Below are 22729 nucleotides of genomic sequence, written 5' to 3' on the forward strand. Positions count from 1 at the left end.
CCCCTAAGGAGGTTATGTCCAACACAAGGGCAAACAGAAAAGGTTTTATTTTTGTATTGTTGTATTGTTGAAAAAACAAATAAAGATGACCGAAAATAATTCTGCAGCGTAATTACATAAAAGTCAGAACAATTACAGAAAATTACGCAAAATATGATCAATCATTTAGCTAAAATGGTCGCAAAAGTTCATTTAGCAAAAAAGCGCTAAATGCAATAGAACACTGACAGCCGCTGTCAGCAGTTGCTTGACCTCTGTTCATTGTTCGTGTGCTCCAGCGATGAGATTGTTGTCCAAAATTACTTATAAATACGTGAGCAGGCATAAGGCCATAATTTTGGAAATTTCACGTAACGAGTGTAATGCAAAGCTCCAAGAATTTTGCAAATTAGGCTGGTGTGATTTAAATGTCACCCAGGCATTATAAAAACACAGCAGGAAACCTCAAGGGAACCAGTCGCTATGGAGAGGGGAAAATAAAAAGTCCATTATGAGTCCAAAAGTGTGGTGTATAAGAAATATGTTCCTGACTTTGGTGCAAAGGTTTCTGCCCATCCCTACTCTGTCTTCACAGAGCTGCAAATGTTCCTCAGTCACAGATGTCAAATGGTTGGCCGGGACAGAAGACCTGCTATCAAGGAGGTCATGAGGCCAAATAAAATTTGAAGCTAGTGACCATATCTCAGAGTTTCCAGAAGTCTATAACCAAGACCCGGATATCTCAAGAGATCGCTCCCTGAACCTCTCCCATTGTCCTCAGGGCCTGTCTGAGAGCATCCAAGAACACATATTTAGGGGAAAGGGATTAGGTTGCACAATGGAGCTATGGGGTTCAGAGTCCAAAGTGTCACTTGGCTCCACATTCTCTGGGGGGCACTGGGAGGAGGAGGTGATGCATGGCCAGTGGTGCAGCTGAAGGCCCGGATGGAATGGGGACCTCAGGAATTAAGTAGGGGCTGGTTGCAGGCCCTGGTGGTCAATAGACCTGCTCTTGGGACACTACAGGTTGGTCTAGCTAAAGGCCAATAAAAGATCCAAGATGTTCGTCCTCCTGGCTGGTTGTATCTACCTCCACTGATTCCTCCCCCACTCGTCTCTCCAGTCTCCATCTGGATTCTCTTGGCAACAGATCTTGTTAGTCCCCTGGTAGGCACACTACCCCTGCTGGCAGTGGGTTCCCCCTTCTCACTGGTGGTGTCTAGTCGTCGTCACCGCCTCTGAGATGCGGGTCTATTTTCTTGCACCTGGTCCTGCTGTGATCTTCCTTGGCCAGCCTTGTCTGCTGGAAAGGAAAGTGAAAAAAATCAATATGAATTAATTGGGTCAGTAATGTATATCTACATAACTTTAGCTAAAATACCATTTTCCATTGGACATGTACTGACTTTATGGAGTATTTAACAAACGTGTCAGTATTGTCTGCTGTCCTCTCAATTGTTAGTTATGAAAAAACACTAAATATCTGAAGAATGAGCATAAAAGCATGAGAAAGAATTTTATAAACATGGGCTACAAGGTATCGTAAAGGATGTTGAGCTGTTCCAGGTTTATAATATCAAATGTCCACATATTATTAATTCATTGTGTGAACTTTGAAGGTAACAGCTAACAGTTATATGGTTATTGGGTGGAAAGATAAAGGTACACAGTGTGAGCATCAACTAAAATAAAACTGGCAAAATAGAAACGTTACAGATTTCAGGTGAATATTGTGGGTTTTAACTTTTATGTTGACAGAATTTTCAAGTATGTTAAAACGATTTTGGTAATGTCAAGCTCCGATGATTAGTCCCTCCTAATTTAACAAACACTTAAAATACATCTTAGGAAACCTTAACTTTAAAACTTTTCATACCATAAAAAACATGCTTAATTTAGCATGGACGCTTACACAAAGGCCACAGCGAGAACAAGACAGAACACCACTCTCTAAAATCATGTGCACTTTAGTGGTTAATACTAACATTAATATAGATTTACTGCCTCTCGGCTGCTCACACTTTTTCAGCTGAGCACGGAGGATCTGTCCGGCAGCTTTCATGACTTTCAGGTACAGTGGTTTCACGCGGGTGTGCCGCAAATGTGGCAGGGAGGGGAAGCCCATAAGGTCCTGGGCCTTAATTCGGACCCAACAACAAAGGTACTCCCAGCACTGGTAGCATAGGTTCCCGGGCAAGAAGTTAACACCAATTGTACTGCTGCGTGACACAATATCTGTCTAGATTTCATGCATATGTTGTATTGCCCAGCTGGATCTTTGAACCGCCATTAAAGCTAAGGGTACTTGTCAATGACGCTGAGACTAATGAAGTTTAATTCAGCTTCCGATAGTGGGCGGGTGGGTGCGTTTATCAAGTCTCTCAGCCATCTCATGGGAAATTGTAAGGAGCAGCAGAATGGAGGAGGATGGTGTTGTGCAGATAGGATGGAGCTGAATGATAACAACATGGCCAACTTCCTTTTTTCTATATGTCATTTCCTGTTTGTTTCGGTAGGAGCAGATCTCCAGTCCAAGTGCGGAGTTTCCATCCCGTGTCCAGATGGGAGACTGCACTCATAGAAGAGGTTCTGTAAGAGGGAAGGAGACAACATCCATTACTGAAAGAAACTTTAAAAGTGCAGTTTGTTAGTAGCAATGGGCTTACTCTTTAGTAGGAAGTATTGCCTATTTTGCAGCCACTCCCCTCTGTTGCTCCTGCATTTATTACTAAAACCTATACTATGTATGCCAAGACTCTGCAGTCTGGGCAGACATCACTGCACACAAAAAGCAGAGTTGAGGCAGAAACTCCACATTTAAGTTTGTGAATAACATGTTGTACAACGTTTGTTGTACTATTGTAGTGTTCCTGACAGCTGTCTATTTCACTTGCTGTAATATAAGTATTTTCCCAGTGGTCTTGTAAATATATCATAAATGCATTCGTTAGTCGTAAATAGGTAGGATTTGGAAAGCGTTACTGATACTATATGTTTGTATCTACATAGCAGTGAAAAACACTTACCTTGTGTAGCATCGTGCTACAAAGAAATACAGACTCTGCTTACTGGTTTACTGGAGCTTTATTGTATACCTCTGTTACCTTCCCTGTCCCTACTCTAACTGTCCTCTTCCTGTGTCCACTCCTCCTCTTCCTCTGGGCCCCCTAGCTCCGCCCAGACCCAGCTACTAGACTGCACTCCAACATTACATCTCCCCCCTTGTTAACAAAATGAACTTAGCGTCTAACATATTTAGAGTTCCTGGGTCAGCCATACAAGTCCGCGGGCTGTTCGCTTGAGATATATGGACGTATCTCAGTTTGCGTTGTGTGGCCTTCTGCCTCCTCGACGAGAGCATCTTTTATTACGAGAGTACATCTTTGCACTTGCGCGACTTCTTGTGTGATGTGCATATGTTCAGATTCCTGATGTTTGTTTCTCAACTTCTGAGTGATCCACTCACCTTCAGTGTCTGAGGTGCCTATGGAGTGCTCAGTTTGAAATCGGCAGTCTGTCCTCCTTTGTGACTCTTGCTCACGTGACGCTCGGCCTCTTTTCCGAGGGGATGTTGTTCTGGTTCCCTTCCGAGTGTCTGCATGTATTTTTACTTCCTTTTGCCTTGTCAGGTCAAGAACAACACTGTCTTCCTGTTTCGAGTCTGGGATGCCAGCCCCAGCCGGTGGGGTATGAACTGTGGAGATCATCTTGGTATGGCTTGGAGATTGATTTGCTGTCTCGGGTTGTCTCTCCCACTCCTGCTCGCGCCTAGAACAGGTAAACCCTGGAACCGGCTGGGTATTTGTGTGTTTCGTTCTCATCCGATGATGACTTGTCTCTCCTGACATGTCCGGCTTCCTTTGCAGATCGACTGGTTGGTCCGTTTTTATTTGGGTGCTAATGGCCACGATGTCTGTTTTCCTTTTATAGGACCAGGACCTTCGAGTCAACCTCGCTGCCCCTATCCGGGGTGACGGTGTAGTATTTGTGTCGCGATGCACCTGTGATTGATATGACAGGTTGTCTGGTGGAGTGATCGAGTGTGCATTGACGTTGGTGTGAGATGTGTCGCTCTTGACGGGAAGAGTGTCCCTTGGTTCTCTGATGTGTTCGGGTGCTTGGCGCCATGGCCGTTGTCGGGACCACGACTCCGTCGACTCAAAGGATCGGACCGAAATGCTATCTGAATCAGAGGGGTTCTCTGTCACTTCCCTCTGAGAATGTTCCTTTGAGAATGTTGCGCGTGGCTGTTGTCGGGACCGCCACTCTGTCGACTCAAAGGATCGGACCGACGTGCTTTCTGAATCAGAGGGGTTCTCCGTCAGTTCCCTCTGTGAGTGTTCCTTTGAGAATGTCTTAACAGGTGGTCTTCAGGACCGGGTAGTCCGTGACGAGCTGCTTTTCACCTCGGAATTGTCTTTGAAATGCTTCTCCGTGTGTCTTTGTTGGAACATCTTCAATGTTGTCTCATTTGGGAGGTTGTTTGATGATTCCGTGCTTGTTCCTTGTGCTTGATCCCAAGCTTTTGCCTCTTCGTCCTTCTCGCCTGAGGTTAACCATATCCGCTCTGTTTCTTCGTTTTTCGCGGGGCCCATGGATGCATGGATCTTTTCTTGCTTGTTGTTGTTGTGGAGGACCAGTCCGTCTTGTGCGATCTGGTTCTCCTTCACGATTGTTTGGTGCTCTAATATCTCTGATCTGAGGGTGGTGTGTTCTCCTGCCAGATGTTTCCTCGGACTCGTCTTCACTCCTTGGCAACTGATGTTCCGGCGTCGATTTCCGGTGTTGACCGTTGCGACCCCTTCTTCTATGGTTTGTCTTTCTCCCCCACTTGTTGTGCAGAATGCCATCTTGTCCAGGAGTGCAATCTGTCCCACTGGACGCTCCCTCTTCGTCAGAGTAGCGTGTGTCATACTTTGAATGACTCCTTGAGGGACTCCTGGGGGATGAATAACTCCTGGGAGTTGTTTTTTGGATGGTTGACTCTGAGTGATCTTTGCTTGATTCTGAGTAGTCGGACGCTGAGTAATCTGACTCTGAGTACTCCTTGTCACTTTCCTTGTCACTGTGTCTTTCCCATTGTCTTTTTGCTGGTCTGTCTTCCCTCTCTCTCCGTTCAGTTATGTTTGTTTTCAGAGTTCTAGCTTCCCAGGTGTCTTGATGGTTTGCTATCGTCCTTCGATCGGTCTCTTGCTTTGATTTGCATTCCAATTCCAGCCTTCTTGATGATCTCCTTTAACGACCAATGCCCTTGCAGGATCTTACGCTTTGTATCAGGGTTTGCGCAGCCTTCAATTATCCGGAGTCGAACCGCATCCTCATTTGTAAAAGTGTTGAAATGGCAGCCTCGTACCAGGCTTTGCAACCGAGTGATGACATTTGGCAACAGTTCGCCTGGTTCCTGCTGTGCTGTGTTGAAAACCATGCGATCATGATCCACATCTGCCTGTGCATTGAGGTGGGCACAGAGCTCCTCTTGGAGTCTTTCATAGATTTCCACGTCTTCTTTGGAAAATGTTCTGATTGGGCATCGGCCCCCAGGACCCACCAGACGGAGGAGTAGCACCAGACATTTTCTTTGCTCACCATTGGCTTTTAGGAAATCCTCCAATGCTTCCAGCCACCAATGTCGTTTGAGATCTGAGATCCAATCATCAGTCTGCACCGCTGGGGGCATTACTTCAATGTATTGAGTGAACCGCTGTGCTACCTTTCCTCCCGCCATGAGAGAGGGAGATTCTGGTCAAGGTCTTTGGTCTGGTCGTTTGCTTAGAAATTGATAGTCTTTGTAACCATCACAGTATGCGCCGGTGAATGAACTTGGATGGTTCTACTCTTACCGGGGTCCTCTGTAGGACTGCCCTCCTCTGGGTCTTCTGCGGTTCTGCCTAGCAGCTCTTCTGCCTTCGGCGCTCTTCGGTTTGTGCTCAGCGTCGTCTTTGTCTGTCTCTTGAATTTGCTTATGCTTGTTCCATTGTGCTGTTGTCTTTGCTTGGTCCTTGTGTTCGCTTGTGCTTCTTTTATTTTACAGACACGTGTTACTTCATTACATTCGCCACTGCGCATTCGCTTGCGTTTCTCACTGTTCGCAATGTTCGCGTTTCCACCCGTGCTGACATTTGTTTTTGTCAATGCTTGTTTAAGTCACTCTTGTGGTTGCTCGTGCTTGTTCGTTGATTCACTCTCGTGTTTGCATGTGCTTATTCTGTTTTGGTTGCCAAGACTTGTTCATTGTTGTTCACGCGCCGTTATCCACGCTTATTTATTTGCCTTACCCATGCCTATTTCTTTGCATTTACCAGTGCTTGTTTATTTGCACATACCAAGGCTTGTTGACTTGCATGTACCAATGCTTGTTTATCTGCGTGCACCAATGCTTGTTTATTTGCATGTACCAATGCTTGCTTGCTTGTCTTTGCCAATGTTTGTTTGGTCTTCGCCAATGCTTGTTTATTTGCATATACCTTGCAGTTATCAGTGCTTGTTGACTTTCTTTTGCCAATGCTTGTTTCTTTGTTCTTGCCAGTGCTTGTTTGTTCACTTTTGCCAATGCCTGATAATTTCTTGACGTTGCCTGACCTCAAGATGGCCGCCTTCCCACCTCACAATGGGATGTCTCTAACAGCCTGACTCCAAGATGGCCCCCATTTTGGAAATCTCGCCCTCCACGAGATTTGATGCCATTCACTCTCCAGGCTCTCTCCAGGCTCACACGTTCCCTCGGCACTCACTGGCAGCCGATTTCTTCATGCAGCTCACCCTCAGCAACTCCCCAGACGCTCCTCGGGCACCGGAGCAGACAGACACGATCAGGGTGAGCTCCCGATTTCACTTCGTGGCGCGCACGCGATGTCTCACGCATCGGGGGTGAGCTTTTCTTCCGTTTGGCGCAAACAGCGCTCTTGCTTCTGGGCACACCCACGGGGCTTCCGCAGTGCCCCAGGCGCCTTCTTGTAACCAGGGTATTAGGCAGGATCGGGGTGGGCTCCCGATTTCTCCTTACTTTTAAGTTCCCGCTTTTCTTCGCCGACAGCGTGCCAAACCTCACGCATCAAGCGTGAGGTTTTCCGACCTCCGACGGCACCCGGGCTCAAATTGTAGCGCGCCCAACAGCGTTTGCTGGCAGCACGTCACGGACGATGTCCGCTGCTCTGGGGGCACTTCTTCTTCCTTCCTGGGCGCAACACAGGGTCGGAGTGGGCTCCCGATCTCTGTACACGGGCCACTCACCCAGGGCACACGCTTCCAGCGTGAGACGCGTTTTAACGCGATTGACTGCTTGGTTGTCGAGCGATTCAGCGCTCGTTTCTGCGGTCCCTCTCGGCTCCCTCGCAGACTCTGGAGGGGCAGTTTCAACAGCTGCTGGCCTCGTCCTTCAGGCGGCAGCGTGGCTCCACTCGGCAGCGTTTTCTTCGAAGCTGTTTGGGACAGGGTGTTCTTGTGGGGCTCTGCACACAGTGGGCTTGGTCATCCCACCCTCGTCGCCAGTTGTAGCATCGTGCTACAAAGAAATACAGACTCTGCTTACTGGTTTACTGGAGCTTTATTGTATACCTCTGTTACCTTCCCTGTCCCTACTCTAACTGTCCTCTTCCTGTGTCCACTCCTCCTCTTCCTCTAGCTCCGCCCACACCCAGCTACTAGACTGCACTCCAACATTACACCTTGGCGTTCCATTAATTGTTAATGTGTTTCCCAAAAATGTTTGCAGAGAAGCATGTCGATAAATATAAGGAAATAGCCACCCACATAGCATGCTACTTGTAACTATAGGAAAACATTAATTTTAATAGACATATTGAGAAAAATCCAAAAGAAGTTTAAAGCCCAAAAGAAATTCAATGTGTTGTCAATCAGTACTGTGATATTGTTAAAACGCATTCCTTAATCTATATTTGAACAACTTCTTTTTTGTGCTAATGTTGCATTGTTTTATATCATTTTTATTTTAGTCTTACTCCTGAAATCGTTAGTACGCCTTCCTCCCCAGAAGAAGAGAGAAAAGTATATTATAACACAGGGGTTGTAGTTGATGAGTTCGAACCAACAACAAAAATTCAAATAAGGCTGGCAGACGGAAGTCGTTTGATTCAGAGATTTAATCTTACTCACAGGTAAGATTGTTTGGCTTCGAGTGAACGTTAATACACTCCGCAAGACACGTGTCACAGTATTATGATGCTGTCTGATGATAAATGAGAGGATGGAATTACTACTTTGAAAAACGTAATCTTACCGAAAATAGTTTGATATACTGGTATTCTCACCATTGCATGTCCATCAGAAGGGTTTCTCCAGGAGTTACTAAGGAGTTGTTATTTGTGTGCTTGAGTTTTATGCAAAATGTTACTCTTGAGATATTTTATATAGGTGTACAGCCACTTTGAGATTGAATCGCTGTGTAAAATCATAGTCTTCCTGGCACACTGCTGTCGCTGTTCTACATCTGTCTGATGTTTTGTCTCTATAGCGGTCCTCTGGAAGGATGAAACTGTATTAGTTTGTATTGTATACAAGGGGGCTCCAAAGATCAAAACATTCTAGCTCAGCTCCTAAGTCTTTTTAATCATGTGTTGCATCTTATGGGTTGAAATCGTGGGAGGGTGGTGTTTCTTATGGCAGCTGAAGCATCAGGGCTGGAATGAATCTCTGCTTCAGCAGCAACAGCAGCTCCACCTAAGGATTCTCTGAGGTGTTGTCAGCATCAGGACCTAAGTTCAGACATCACAGGGGCAATGGACAATACAGCATGACTTACTGCCTTGGTTTCAGTATGAGGTTCACTGTGAGGACCACAGAGTCCAGGAGAACCCTCAACATTGAGTAGTTCTGGCTTCAACTCTTGGGTATTCACTTCTCACACAGTACTGGAGAGTCTCCTTTCATCTGTAAGCTGGCAGCAGATCGGCTTCTAAATGTTAGGCAGACCTTCAGCTTCTTCAACAAACTGTGCAGACTTTTATGCTGTCCCCTCACCTCTTTGTGAATGGCTGTCCTGCATACCTCAGCACTGGTCACACAGCAATCCTTTGAATATTCTGCAGACGACTCCCTTCCTGGATTATGAAGAACTTAGAACTGGAACAAAGTGGGGTGGTTTGGGTCCCACTTTATACACACTGTCTAGACATGGTATGTGAACCCTCTGCCTAAGGTTTAAAACCAGACTTCGAATGTCGTTCTGACCGCACCTGCAATTCAGCCTTTGCACAAGGTGATGGTTCTCACAGCAGTTAGTAATAATCCTGTCTTTAAACAGGAATATCCAAAACAAGGGCACATTGAAGCATGAGATCCTTGCACTGAGCTGTCATCAGCCTTCCTAAAGAATTAATCAAGGACAGAGACAATGGCAGGCCCTGTCTAGAAACATCTTCACATTGACCAAGAGGAACTGCAGTCCTAGTCCTCACCCTTACCATCTACCAAATGCCAATGCTGAGGAAAAACTAAACAGGGTCCTCATTAAATTTCTATGGTAGCCTTTTTCCTCTTTCACTTCAGTGTCTGGGTCTCCCCCATCCAGCCACAGGAATTCAGGCTATACGCTTCCACTGTCTGGGGAAACTATCCTCATTCTCCATCTTGTGCCATGCTAATCCAGGGACGTGAAGAATTGATCCGACTGGACCTAGTAGTCAGACTCATAGCACACATACTACAAAGCATTTTCCTATTTCTATACTTCACATGCTTACTCATTACACGCACAAGCACCTGACACACACGTGGAATGCCAGCACAAGACTTTGGGATTCACACAACCACAGAAAGTTGCAGAAATTGAGTTAATAGGCAGCCCCCTCTCTCTGATATAAAGAAAAAGGTCTAGACACAATAACGATTCACAAAACACGGCATTCTACCACCGCCGCTTTATGTGATGCCCCAAGGCAGGGACAGTATCTCAGTGCCCAGTATAACACCACCAATAGTGCACCCCTCCAGGTTATAAAACAGGTTCTCGACCTTGCATTACCAGGGATAGGTCTAGTCCACCATGCTTAGGCTGGATAAGTGTGACGCCAGGACAAAAACTAAAAGCCAGCATACCACTTTCACAAGCAGCGGGGCACTCATGGCAAAAGTATACCCCTTTTTACCAAGCCAGGGAGATTGCTGTGGTAACATAAACTACACCTTTCCCTAATGTTAAGCTTGGCATAAACCCTGACATATGAATATATCAAATAAAAATAAATTGAATGTATTAAATTGAATTTCATTAAATGATCAAACCATGACAATATTACATTAAATATATTGCATGTTATTGGTTTACAATGGGGGTACTAACTAAGAAACACTTTTTTTTCAATTACAATAATTACATTATATGAAATTAGCTTAATTAAATGAGATTGAATTAAAATATACTTTTCAAAAGAGAACATAGCCCTTTTCAATTGAACAAATTGTTACAGGGTTAAGTAGTTTAAATCTAATTTGAATGTAATTGCATTTTGTAAAATAAAATGGATAACATTAATTTGGGGAATACACTTGGAACTCTTCTTTTCGGAAATCTACTTGCATATAGGGGCAAAAGAAATGTATATTTTTAATAGAAATAGTGTAAACCATTTAGTTCAAATGCTACCATAGGTCTTGATGTACAAGAGACAGGCCGCAAATAGTGGTTGCGAATTGCACACAACTCAGATTTTACGATACAACGTTTATACTAATATGTTGCGTTGGCAAATCTCCAGCCACAGGGTGTTGCAGAATGACCTGCCTAAGGAATATTAATAAGAAACATAAATCCACCGTCACTGTATTTGCATTATCAAATGGCAAACTTTTTTTTTAAAGCAGGCTGTGTTTCTTAAAGAATCCAGAGCTGAATTATGTAAGATGTCACTTTGGAAAGACATCCAGGAGAGCTGCCTTCTCCCCCTAAGGCCCTCTGACATGATTTCTGAAGGAGAAACTGCCAACAGGAACCACTTTCCCTTTGCAAATCTGCTACCACCTTCTTTGAGGAGTATATAACTTGTCAAAGGTTTTCAACCACTATTGGGGTTGCAAACAATTGATACATTTCATTGCATCGCGCTAACAGGAGGGTCCACCCTTCTCATATTGCCTCCTATTTGCAATTCGCAAGGAATTGTTAAGCCCATTTTGCGATTCGGAAAGACTTTACTGAATTGCAAAATAGATTTAATACACAGCCTTTCCAAATCAAAGGGTTTGCAATCATAAAGTGATAGCTTACCTTCATCTTCTTTGTACATTCTCAGTTGGTACATGTACTGTTCCTAGCAATGTCAGTGTGTTTCTGTGAGATTGTTAATCCATCTATGCATTTCTAGAATGCAAATATTTTACAGTTCTCCTTCAGCACATGTGGCATGAAATCATGTTATGTTATTAATTTTATTGTACACTTGTGAATCTCATCGTGTAACTGAAAATGGAAATGTATGATGATATTGTTACCTTAATAATGAGACATTTGCATTTTCACTGAACTGTCAGTTTTTATTTACAGATATAAATAAGCCCATTGCAGTTTCACTGTACCTTGCATTTGAACTTGGTGATCAAAGTAACTATAATTGCCATTGCTGATCTTGAATTAAAACTGGACAATAAGGACTTTCAGGAATTCTTTTTTTTTTTTGTCCTCATCTCACCTAAAAGCGTATAGCAGAGTGTTACAGCCGTTATTGCATCTCTGGACTCCCTACGGCCAACTGCAGTTGCTTAGGTCGCCCTTTTACCGGAGTTAAGGTGTAATCATAGGACCGGGTGCCTAAGCTGCTGATGATCTGAACAGCCTTAAGTCCTGACCCACGTTCACAAGGGGTTGCCAACGATTAATCTGAGTGCTGCATGTGCAAGCACGATCAAGGCGGGCCATTGCCAATGCTGATTGAAGCCACTCTTTCATTCTAGGGGGGCTAGGGTCTTTCCATTTTACACAGATTTCCCTACGGGCCAGCAAAATAAGACATAGCAAAAGTCCTCTGTCCTTCACTGCCAGGTCCTTTGTTGAAATACGGTCGTCGGCAAAGAAGACCAGAGACATATTTACTACTATGTTCAAATCAAAAATCTTACGAAGAAAGTTCCCGACCCCTTCCCAGAATGGGACCAATACCGGGCACTCAAAAAAAACATGGATGTCGTCTCTGCTTTAGGGGCCATACATCTATACCATTTCGGCACAGGGGTGGTCACAAACTTCGCAATTTTTGCTAGGGTGTAGTATATTCTGTTGGTCACAAAGAAGTGATTCTTCTTTAAACTGGCTGATTTAGTGTATTTGTAAAGAAGTGTTGAGGAAGGTTCTAAAAGATCCCCTATAGTGGACTCAAAGGGAGATTGATTCCATGCAGAGGCCTGTGTTGGAATGTTCTGGTTGTCTGCTTCCACCAGTTTCCTACACCAGATTGAGACTTCTTTCTTCAGTGGTTGCGGTGATAAACAAAGAAGCTCTAAATCCCAATCTCCCCTTATCCCCCCGATCTCCACCTCAAACCACGATTTTAGTTGTAAAAATGTAAACCTGGATAAACCAGGGCCTATACTGGCTCGTAATGCCTCCCAAGGGTGTATCCCATTCGGGTCCCCCAGATCTGACCAAATAGAGACTCCAGCTCTCCTAATAGATACAGCCAACCCGTCTTTAAGGCACGGGGCCGTCCCTGGTGATTCCCAGACAGGGGCGTGGTCTGAATAATAGCTTATCCTGCACCTAGTCCTTACTTTAAGCCATGTTTCAAGTGCATTCCTTAGAACCTTCAAAAGCACTTTCTTAAAAAACTTCGGTGACCCAAATTTATAAAGAAACCCTTCTGTGCTGTCGCCCCCCTCGTTCTTGAATAAATGAATGAAAAAGCTTTATTCGACTTTAAAATGCATAAAATCATAAAAGCAACAAGTACATTACATGAGCAAAAATAATTTAAAAATACATATATTTTAGCAAATAATTAAGCTTTTCCTTTTCTTTAAGATACTTTTTAAAAAACCCAGCATAACGGCCACACAGGTTACATCATTTAAGGATACTAAAAACAGTAAAGCTGGGCGACATTGCCTCCAAGTACCATGTTTTTTTAAAAGTGGTTTGATCCATCTAGACCTTTCCAACATATAAAATTTACAACAACAAATTACATGCAGCGTAGATTGGGTGGACAAATTGTCACATGGGCATTTACATAGATTTCTTCTCCAATCATTTACTTTAGGGAATGAGATTAAACGAAAAAAGACATCAAACCTGAATCTTGTTAATAAATAACGGTCAAAGCCCTCCAGACACCAAATCAAATAAGGCTGAATAGTATAAGTGACTAGAGTGAGTTGATGCTGTATGACAAGTTTTTTGTTCAATTCCACACCTAATCTCAGGGATTCAACATGATACCAGCACAACTGCTTCAAGTCCTTTCTTGAAATCTTATACAGTGAATCTGGTTGGTGGTAAAACTCTGGTCTTCCTAGATCCCTCGTGAATTTAAGAATATACATCAGCCAAGGTATCTTACTGGCCCTGTCCATGCAGTCCTTAATGATTTTTCTATTTAACAAGAGGTCAGGGGTAGTCCAAATTTGATGCCAAAGCAAAAGTGGTTGCATACTAATCAAATCAATCACATATCGAATGCCCAGCTCTGCATGACAGTTAAATACAGGGCAGCGTACAGGGATTGCCAGGATAAATCTTAAAAACACATTCTCTACCTTTTGTATTTTATTACAATTGTCAATTCCCCAAATACCTGCTCCATAAGTGACTGTGCTGATGCACTTGGCCTGGTAAATTTTTAACAAGATTTCTGGGGGTCTCTTCCCCATCTTTTTAGAGAACGACATAAGTGCAGCAGTAGCTCTCTTGAACATCATAGTCCTGTTTCTGATGGCTGACCCCCAGGACCCAGTTTCTTCAAGCACTTTACCCGGATAAGAGAAAGATTTGGTGGGAGCAATTTTTTCCTTCCCAGCAAATAGGCTGCACTCTTTATTCCTAGGTCTTCGCACGTCATTACAAAGGTTTTAGATACATTAAGTTTAAGGCCCCTGCTATCCATAAACTTTAAATATGTATTCAAGGCCGCTTGTAATCCTTTTTGGGTCTGTGACATAATCACGGCATCGTCCGCATACAAGAGGGACACAATTTGTTGGTGGTTAACCTGCGGGGAGTCACGTACTTCAGCCACTAGTTCTTTTTCTAAATTAGTTGGTATACAGATTAAAAAGAAATGGGGCGAGTACGCACCCTTGCCTCACTCCCCGCATTACATGGAAAGGCTTGGTGCATTCTCCTTTTGTGCCAAACCTCACTTTAGCCGTGGCCCCAGCATAGAGTTGTCTTAAAAAGGAGATTACCACTTCTTCCACCTTCATGTCCCTCAGAATCTGCCATAAGCGGTCATGGATAACACAATCAAACGCAGCGCTTAAATCAACAAACACTGCGTAAAGTTTGCCAACCTTAGCCTGGGTGTATTTTCCCAGGAGCATAGAGAAATGTAGTACCTGTTCTAGAGTGCCCCGTCCCTCCCTGAACCCATATTGCACAGGGGATAGAATGTTGGTTACTTCAGCCTATTGTTGTAAACGATTTAAAACTACCCTCCCTGTAACTTTCATGAAAGAATCCAGGAGGGATATAGGGCGATAGCAGGAGGGATTTTCCCGGTCCCCTTTTTTAAATATGGGGATAATTATTGATTCCGCCCAAGTATCTATGAAGCCTAGTTCACAGCTAGCATCGAGAACACTCTTAAGTAGCGGAGGCCATAGCTCAATCTGGTGTTTAAATAGATCTATAGGGATGCCATCTGCACCCGGGGCTTTATTACCCTTGCTTTGAGCAATGGCATCTCGAATTTCAGTTACTGAAACCTGTTGGTCAATTGGCGTAAAGCCAACCTCCCCTTGCCCCTGGGTATTACTCCCCTTCTCTACCAATTTGTGCACACCACCCGGTTATAGACCTCTGCAAAGAAATCTATCCATGAATCTTCCGATATTGCCACTTGCAATCTGGCCTTATCTCCCGAATTAAAGAACGGGGCCTTGACAGCTGCCCAAAAGGCAGAACCGTCCCTTTTCAAAGAAGCCTCATATAGATTTACCCAGGCTTCGTTCTTTATGTTGCGTTTCCGTGATTTTCTTGCCAGATTATATTCACACCTGCACTGAATAATTTCTGCCCGATTTCTTGGATTTTTACTCAACGCCCTTTTAAGTTGAACGTGGGTTTTTGTACATGTTGAGTCAAACCACCCATTTCTGGACGGTTTCCTGGCTCTAGCTGGACGCAGAAGATTCATTTTAATGATCCTTGTGATATCAGAGAAGGAATCCAAAACCTACGAGTGTAAGACCTCATCCTAAAGACATCTATTAATAGGCATAAATGCTTGTTTAATTATGTTACTATTAGTAACCTCTGGATTACTCAGGGACCACCTAAGAGCATACCCGTTCTGTCTGCTTAAAATACAGTTACTTGTCCAGGCCAATCTTTCTATCAAGGTACAATCTTTATTTACAGGGAGCTGGATACCAAAGCCGAGTGGGAGATGGTCACTCACCCCTATTGTATGTGTTGAAAAATCAGTTAGCCAGTTTGAGTGGGAATTAGTGATGGTGATGAAATCTATCAACGTACTATGTCCTCTCCCCACATATGTGGGGCTAAACTCCACTGGGGGCCTACATTGCAAGTTAACAAAACCCATGTCAAATGAGGCCATCATATCATTAAATGAGTCGCCCCCGTTATTGTGGTCAAAGTGGGGTTGATTCTCCGATTTGTGCATTTCATGATCACCACACCCACTCTGATACTGCTTGCAAAGATGATGGTTAAAATCACCTTCCCATATCAGAATGGAATCCCTCACTGTTTTATCCACCAACGTTCTTATTTCCTTGTTAAGGGTATTTATCATATCATTTACCAACCCCTTTTCAGTGTTATTATACATGTTGATGATTATTACTTTGACCTTGGGAGTCACCTGAATTACAGTAATTTGATAGTTACTGGACGAACCCTCCGATTTCAATGATAATACCTCCATCAGGTTTGATACATAAACAGTCAGTCTGCCTTTACACCTCCCGTGTCTAGAAGGGCTTGCTGGTACATGGAATGTTTTAAAACCGTTGATGTGAATGGCTTCAAGGGACCAAATCTCCTGGAGGGAAAGTATATCTATGTCCTTAATGAAATCGGACCAAATTGGGTTGTCTATCTTCGAGCGGAGACCCGCGATATTCCAGAAGGTAACCCTCGTCCCTTTCTGTGAAAATACCCCTGATGGATCTTTATAGAGATTTCCTGTTATGCTGTCACCCTCACTATCTACCGCTAGATTTTCTATCCCATTCTGTAGAAGTACCTCTGATGTCTCCAACAAGGACTTTTCCTTGTGGGGGTCGCTCTCACTCGACACCTCAATTCGTTCTGCCGCAGTTTCTAAACCCAGTCTAAGAACCTCCCTATCTTCATTGGTTCGTCGTCAATCGACTCCGTCTAACCCGCTCAAAACTGAGTAGCGAATAACCCCTTCAAATCTAGGGGGTTGCCCATCTGTTCCTCTACGTGGCTGATTTGGATAGAATTTAGTGGAATATTCCCAGCCCTGCCTAGTTAATTTATGGGCGTTCCTGTTATAACCCTGGTTATTTTCTCTGCTTGAGTTAGATCTATTCAGCTCCCTGTAAAAATAATCAAGTGGGAGAATTTCAATACCCCTCCTTTGTGACTTGGCATTAAACATGATCTCACTAAAGATACGTCTAACTGGGTCAGATCTTTTAAAGTTCAAAACAATACAATCCCCTGCTTTGTTCTTTTTGCTTCTCCCTATCCATGACACTCTACGGGCCATAATGATATCTTGCCAAATATTATTGCCCTCTGAGGTGTTGTTTGTGATCCAATGAACCGCCTTTTTTTTTTAGTTGGCCAAAGTTCTCCCTCATGCCTTCGTTCAAAGCAGGGACGTTCACAAGCACTAAAACCAGGGGTGCCGATTCTGGCGGGAGATTAATTACTGGCAAGGAAACCTTTTCTGTCTTTCTCGCTTCTACTATTTCCCCCCCTTATTCTTATGTATATCAGATGATTGTATGATAGGTGGAGTAGATTCTGGTGGTTTACTTACTAATGGTAGCAGTGTTTGGGCAGTATTTCTTTTACAGCCTATAGGGTTCTTATTTATGGTGCTTAGTGCTGGGACTTTAGGATCTATATTGTTGCTAGGCATATTCCCCCTATCGGTAGTATGCTTTGTTAGTGCTAAGGTATCAAGCCTACGTGTGTTGTCATTGGCTAGTTCACTCAGGGCATCAATCTTCCCATTTAAAATTTTCAGCCTTTCAATCAGAAGAAGAGTAAAAGAACGCAACAAGTGCGTCATGTTGGAAAAAGATATCACTAACTCATCCTCATTCCCAGGATTTGTAGCTGTTTTTTCCGTCTGTGGGGTTTGGGCACTAGAAGCTGGCGGGGCTTTAATAGGCTTTTTAAACTTTTTAGATGTAATACTCGATTTTTTTTAAAACAATGCACTTGAGACGCCTGAGATCCTTGAAACCTTGGGTTTTCTGCCCACATGACGGCCCCCCCCCTCTTCCTTTTACCATTTAACATCGGACAGGATGATACTTTTTCTGGAACAGTTTGGGTGTCTATTGGCTGTAGGCTTTTCCTAGGTTCTATCGGATAAAAGCCCTCTGAGGAAGCACTACTGCAGGAAGAAACATTCAAAGACGGAACAGCTTCGTCCCCTGACAAATAATCAAATTGTAAGTCAAGTTTTTCCAAGTCAATAGGGCTACAAGTAAGTAGAGTAGTAGGTGCAATGTTGGCCGGCGAGACAGCATTTATCAAGCCCCGTAGAGAGGAGCGTTTGGCACTCAGGAGCTCCAGCGACAAACGCTTTTCCGTCAGAGCGATTTCTCTGCCCACAACTCCGGCTGCTCTTGTGAAAAAGTCATCAAGGGTCCCAGTTGGTCTTTCCCCTACTGGAGCTGGGGTAAGGCAGCGCTTCCCCTCCATAGCTGGGGTATATGACATGAACAAACAGGTACAAAATAAGTAGTTCGTAAGAGGGCTTACCCAAGATTGGTGACTTTAGAGGGCTGGCCCTGCCCAGCCTAGTCCGGACCTGGACGGCTGTAGACGGCCCGCCCTTTGCCCGGCGTCCCGCGAGGCGGAGATGTGACTGAATTTATGCGCCTCCTAGCGCGATCTGGGCGTGCACGGCTTCAGGCCTCCAGGAATTTTGGGGATTGTAGTCCCGCTGGGCCCGCACGCCTCACGGCGGCCACACCAAGGGTCTTAGCGGTGCAGCGACGGGTGGCGGGAACACAGCGGGACAGCAGCTACCAGGTCACCCAAGCAAAAGGTACTGCCAGCGATCCTCCAGGTCTTCCACAAAAGCTCCCCCTCGTTCTTAACCAACTCTTCAAGCAATAATCCCGATACTGAACCTCCCGGATTTGCCAAGAGCATTCGTGTGGCTTTAAATTGAAATGCTACCAGATACCAGCTAATATCTGGAAGGGCAAGCCCGCCCTTAACCAGCCGCCGCCTTAGTTTTTTCCATGACAGTCTCACTCCTTTATCTCCCCATATGAAACTCCCGATCTTGCTCTGTATTTTCTTAAAGCCCTGCTGTGGGAATGTCAAGGGAATGGCATTAAAAATGTAGGTTAGTTTGGGAAGGATGGTCATCTTAACCAGGTTTACCTTGCCGAATATGGTTAAGGGGAGGTTCTTCCATCTAGCGAACAGACAATTTAATTCCTTGGTAACTTTCCCTAGATTCAAAGGAGCAATTCTGTCAAGATCTTTAACCAGCGTGATGCCTAGATATTTAAATTCCATGCTGGTTTGGCCCCCCCACTGCTCGATATTCCAGCACATTACCTCCGTCTTGGAGGGGTTGGCCAGATGGCCAGAAATTAGGCCAAATTCCCCCAAGAGGGTCTCAACTACTACTGGATCCCTTGTATAGAGGATAATTCAAGAAAAATTGTCCGCATATAGAGCAATTTTTGACGAGTACTGCTTAGATTTAAAGGGGAGGATTTGATCGTCTAACCTTATTGCCTGGGCCAACAGCTCTATATATAGGTCAAACAGCAGGGGCGATAGGGGACATCCCTACCTGGTTCCCCTCTGTATCTCAAAACTAGGGGTGAGTGATCCATTAATCAAGATCTTAGCTGAGGCTCCCTCATAGCACTGTCTTAGGGTATGAATAAACACCGGCCCACAACCCATTACTTCCAATACCACCCAAAGGTAAGACCAACAGACTCGGTCGAACGCCTTGGCGGCGTCTAAAGCGATTACCGTCAAGGGTTCCGCTCTAGCTGTGGCAAGATCGATGCTACCTATAAGAAGCTGCGTTTGCTCCTGTATGTATCGTCCATATATACCCCCGGGAGGTTGAGAATGCCATCAAAACCGTGGTCCCACTGAAAGCTGCTGGCCCGGATGGGCTCCCAGGGGATTTACTGCGGGCCTACCCTGCGGGAGAAATGGCGAAACAACAGATAGGATCCCTGTTTGTAGGGGTGTCAGGCAGGGTTGCGTGTTAGCACCCACACTCTTCTCCCTATATGTAACCGGTGTGGTGGAGCATCTGCAACAGGATCCTGCGGACGCACCCTGTCTGGGGGGTGTGCGGATCCCAACATTACTATTCGCGGACGACACCCTGCTAATTTCAAAGACCCCCCAGGGGCTCCAGAAGCTGTTGACCCGGTTCCAGGATTTTTGTGTAACCAGAGGGCTGGTGATAAACATAGAAAGAACGAAATACCTGATACTACGTCCACCAAGGAAATTAGGTCGTCCTCCCATTTTGAATTCAGTCCCCCTGGAGAAAGTGACAGAATTTGACTATTTGGGTCTACGCCTGAATGACAAAATGAGCTGGCGTTCCCACATCGACAAGATGGTCCTCTGTCACAAAAGGGTAGGGGGTGCCTTACTTAAGGAATATCATGCATCCCCTAGATCTTCAGTGGCGCCTGCAGTTGAGATTTACAAGGCAAGGGGGGTCACTTCAGCCTTGTACGGTGCGGAGTTATGGGGCCACTGCAACCTGGATTCCCTATCCAAGTCTGAAAATAAGCTGCTGAAGAACCTTCTAGCTCTTCCCTTGAGCACCCCTACTGTTCCAGTGCTCTTGGACCTGGGCTGTAAAAGCATCAGAGATCAGGCCCGTCTTCGCCCATTGCTCCTATGTCCCGCATATGGAGGGTCCCGGAATTAAAATCCTATGCCGATGGCCTAACAGAAATACTGAACACGGGGGGGCTGGAATAAGATCAAGTGGCTGAAGGACATAAAAACTCTTCTGGGGGAATTGGGCCTAGGAGACTGCTGGACTACAAGATCTGCCCCTCCCAAGGCAGTCCTCAAAAAACTATATTGGGATTGGGTCTCTCGTCAACTAATTGGGAATCCACATCACTGTAACTTGACTGTAGCATTTCTTAAAGTAAAGGATGTGGTATCATATGAACCCTATATGGACCTAATCACTATGCCAGTGGATAGGGCCCTTTACTTCAAGTTTAGAGTTGGCACCCTTCTGCTAGGAGCAATTGTATCGAACTGGAAGTCCTATACCCATTCATCTCCCTTTTGCGCTTGTTGCCCAACCAGACCTGAGACGGTGGCACATGTACTCTTTGAGTGCCCAGACTATATCCACCCAAGGAGATACTGGTTGAAACCCCTCTTTAAACGCCTGGGAACACGTATGCATATGGTGGCACTCCGAATCTTATTGACTGATACCTCTCCGCTTATAATCTGTGGTGTCTCAAAATTTTTTAAACGATTTTGGTTGATTCGTTGCAATAGATTGTCTATATCGATTTAATCCCTTTTTAGCTAATTTATCTTAGGGAGCTCCCTAAAATTTTACTAGTTTAAAATGTATGACATACTTGTACTTTTCTAAATGTTGTTTTTTAATGTATGTTATGCTCGTAAGATATCTTTGCATATCGAATAAAGCTTTCAACCAACCATTTATAAATCCCTTTTGGTCAGGATTGACCAAGCCGGAGGCCAATTTGGCCAATCTCCCTGCTAATATACCCATGAAGATTTTATAATCAGAATTTAGCAGGAAGATCGGACGGTAGGAGTCAGCTCTCAGAGGGTCCTTCCCGGGCTTGGGTATTAAAACAATGGTTGCCTCTCTCCAAGAGCTAGGGACTTTCCCCGTAAGATCATAAATTGATTTGAGCAAAGTTCCTAAAACTGGGGTAACCTCATCAGCTAGATGTTTATATACCTCATTTGGGAGGGCATCCAGGCCAGATGCTTTCTTATTTTTTTAAACCTAATTTGGGTGCTTATCTCTTCTAAGGAGATCGGGGAGTCCAGGAGGTCTTTACCTGCTTGCGTAAGGGAAGACAGAGTTTTAGTACTCAGCCATGTCCGAATTTGATGTTGTGAGGGAAATATATTCTCTTTGTATAGATCTGAAAAACGGGAGAGCAAGCAGTTTGTTATATCCACTATATCTTTGGATTTGTCCCCCTCCTCATTTATAATAAGCTCACTGATGTTATTTTTAATACAGTCAGATCTGGCTTTCCATGCAAGCAGGGCACTGGCCTTCTCGCCATACTCGTAGTTCTCCATGTTCTTATTTACCCATTGGGCCTTACACTTATCCTCTAGCTTCCCTCTAAGGTCTTGCCTTGCTAGGTCAAGATCTTCCTGCACCTTAATCATCCTTTCTGAAGGCCCCCTTATTGTACTGACCAGAACAGCCTCTAAGCTTTTAATTTTACCTTCCATCGTTTTAATCTCCTGACTTTCAGCTCGATTTTTAAAACATATAAGGCCATGAAGCCGACCCCTTAGATTAGCCTTAAAGGCATCCCAAACTATCCCCATGCTCGTGGAGCCTATGTTGATCTCGAAAAACTCTAAAGATGATACTTTAATATTCTGAATAATGTCAGAGTCCGCCAACTTTACCCTATTAAGTGTCCACCGAGACGGAGTTAACTTGGTCGTTTCATTATATGAAAACAACACAGGGGCATGGTCTGAAAGAAGAAAGGGGAGGATGAGTATTGAAGATGTTTTAGTCAAAAGTTCTTTACTCTTTACAATTCTTGAAAAGTGATGGGTTTTTTTACTATAAAAAGTAAACCCAGCTACCTCTCCCATCCTCCCTCTCCAGGCATCTACGAGATCGAGGTCATGGATCAGGTTTTCATTACTCAACGGATATAGGGTGCCCCAACGTAATGGCTAGGAGGCCAGGAGGCCAGGAGGACATTAAAATCTCCCCCCATAATCATTGGCGGGTTCTCCAGAATCAATTTGGAGTACATTTTGGAGATATAAGATGCATCGTCGACATTTGGACCATAGAATGAGGCACAGGTCAAATCCTTACCCTCAATGCTTAAGCGTGCTATAATCCATCTCCCTGTTTGATCTGTCTGGATCGATTTAATAGAACACATCAACCCTTTCTATATTACAATCTCAACTCCCCGGTTGTTTATGGTTTGACTAGAGAAATAGAAGCTCTCAACCCAAGGGGTATTAGAGAACAGTTTTTTTTATTCTTCGGTGGTCAAGTGTGTCTCTTGTAAAATACATATGTGCGCCTCGGAGAGCTCTAAATATTTCATAATCAGCCTCTGCCTCCTTGTGCATCTCAAACCATTGACATGCCAGGAGATAACTCCCTTTTGCCTATATTGTGCCATCCCC

General features: G+C 44.4%; 1 protein-coding gene across 3 annotated transcripts in view; it reads left to right on the forward strand.

Annotated features, from left to right (window-relative positions):
* The window catches only part of UBXN2B (UBX domain protein 2B), a 373909-nt gene that overhangs the window by 261027 nt on the left and 90153 nt on the right, over nucleotides 1-22729 (forward strand). For all 3 annotated transcript variants that reach the window (XM_086965774.1, XM_086965773.1, XM_086965775.1), the window contains one exon: nucleotides 7932-8093. In XM_086965774.1, the coding sequence (XP_086821900.1) occupies nucleotides 7932-8093 (162 nt within the window). The remainder of the gene's footprint in view (nucleotides 1-7931; nucleotides 8094-22729) is intronic.

This window comes from Lissotriton vulgaris, chromosome 4_1, assembly GCF_964263255.1.
Source record: "Lissotriton vulgaris chromosome 4_1, aLisVul1.2, whole genome shotgun sequence".
NCBI lineage: Eukaryota > Metazoa > Chordata > Amphibia > Caudata > Salamandridae > Lissotriton > Lissotriton vulgaris.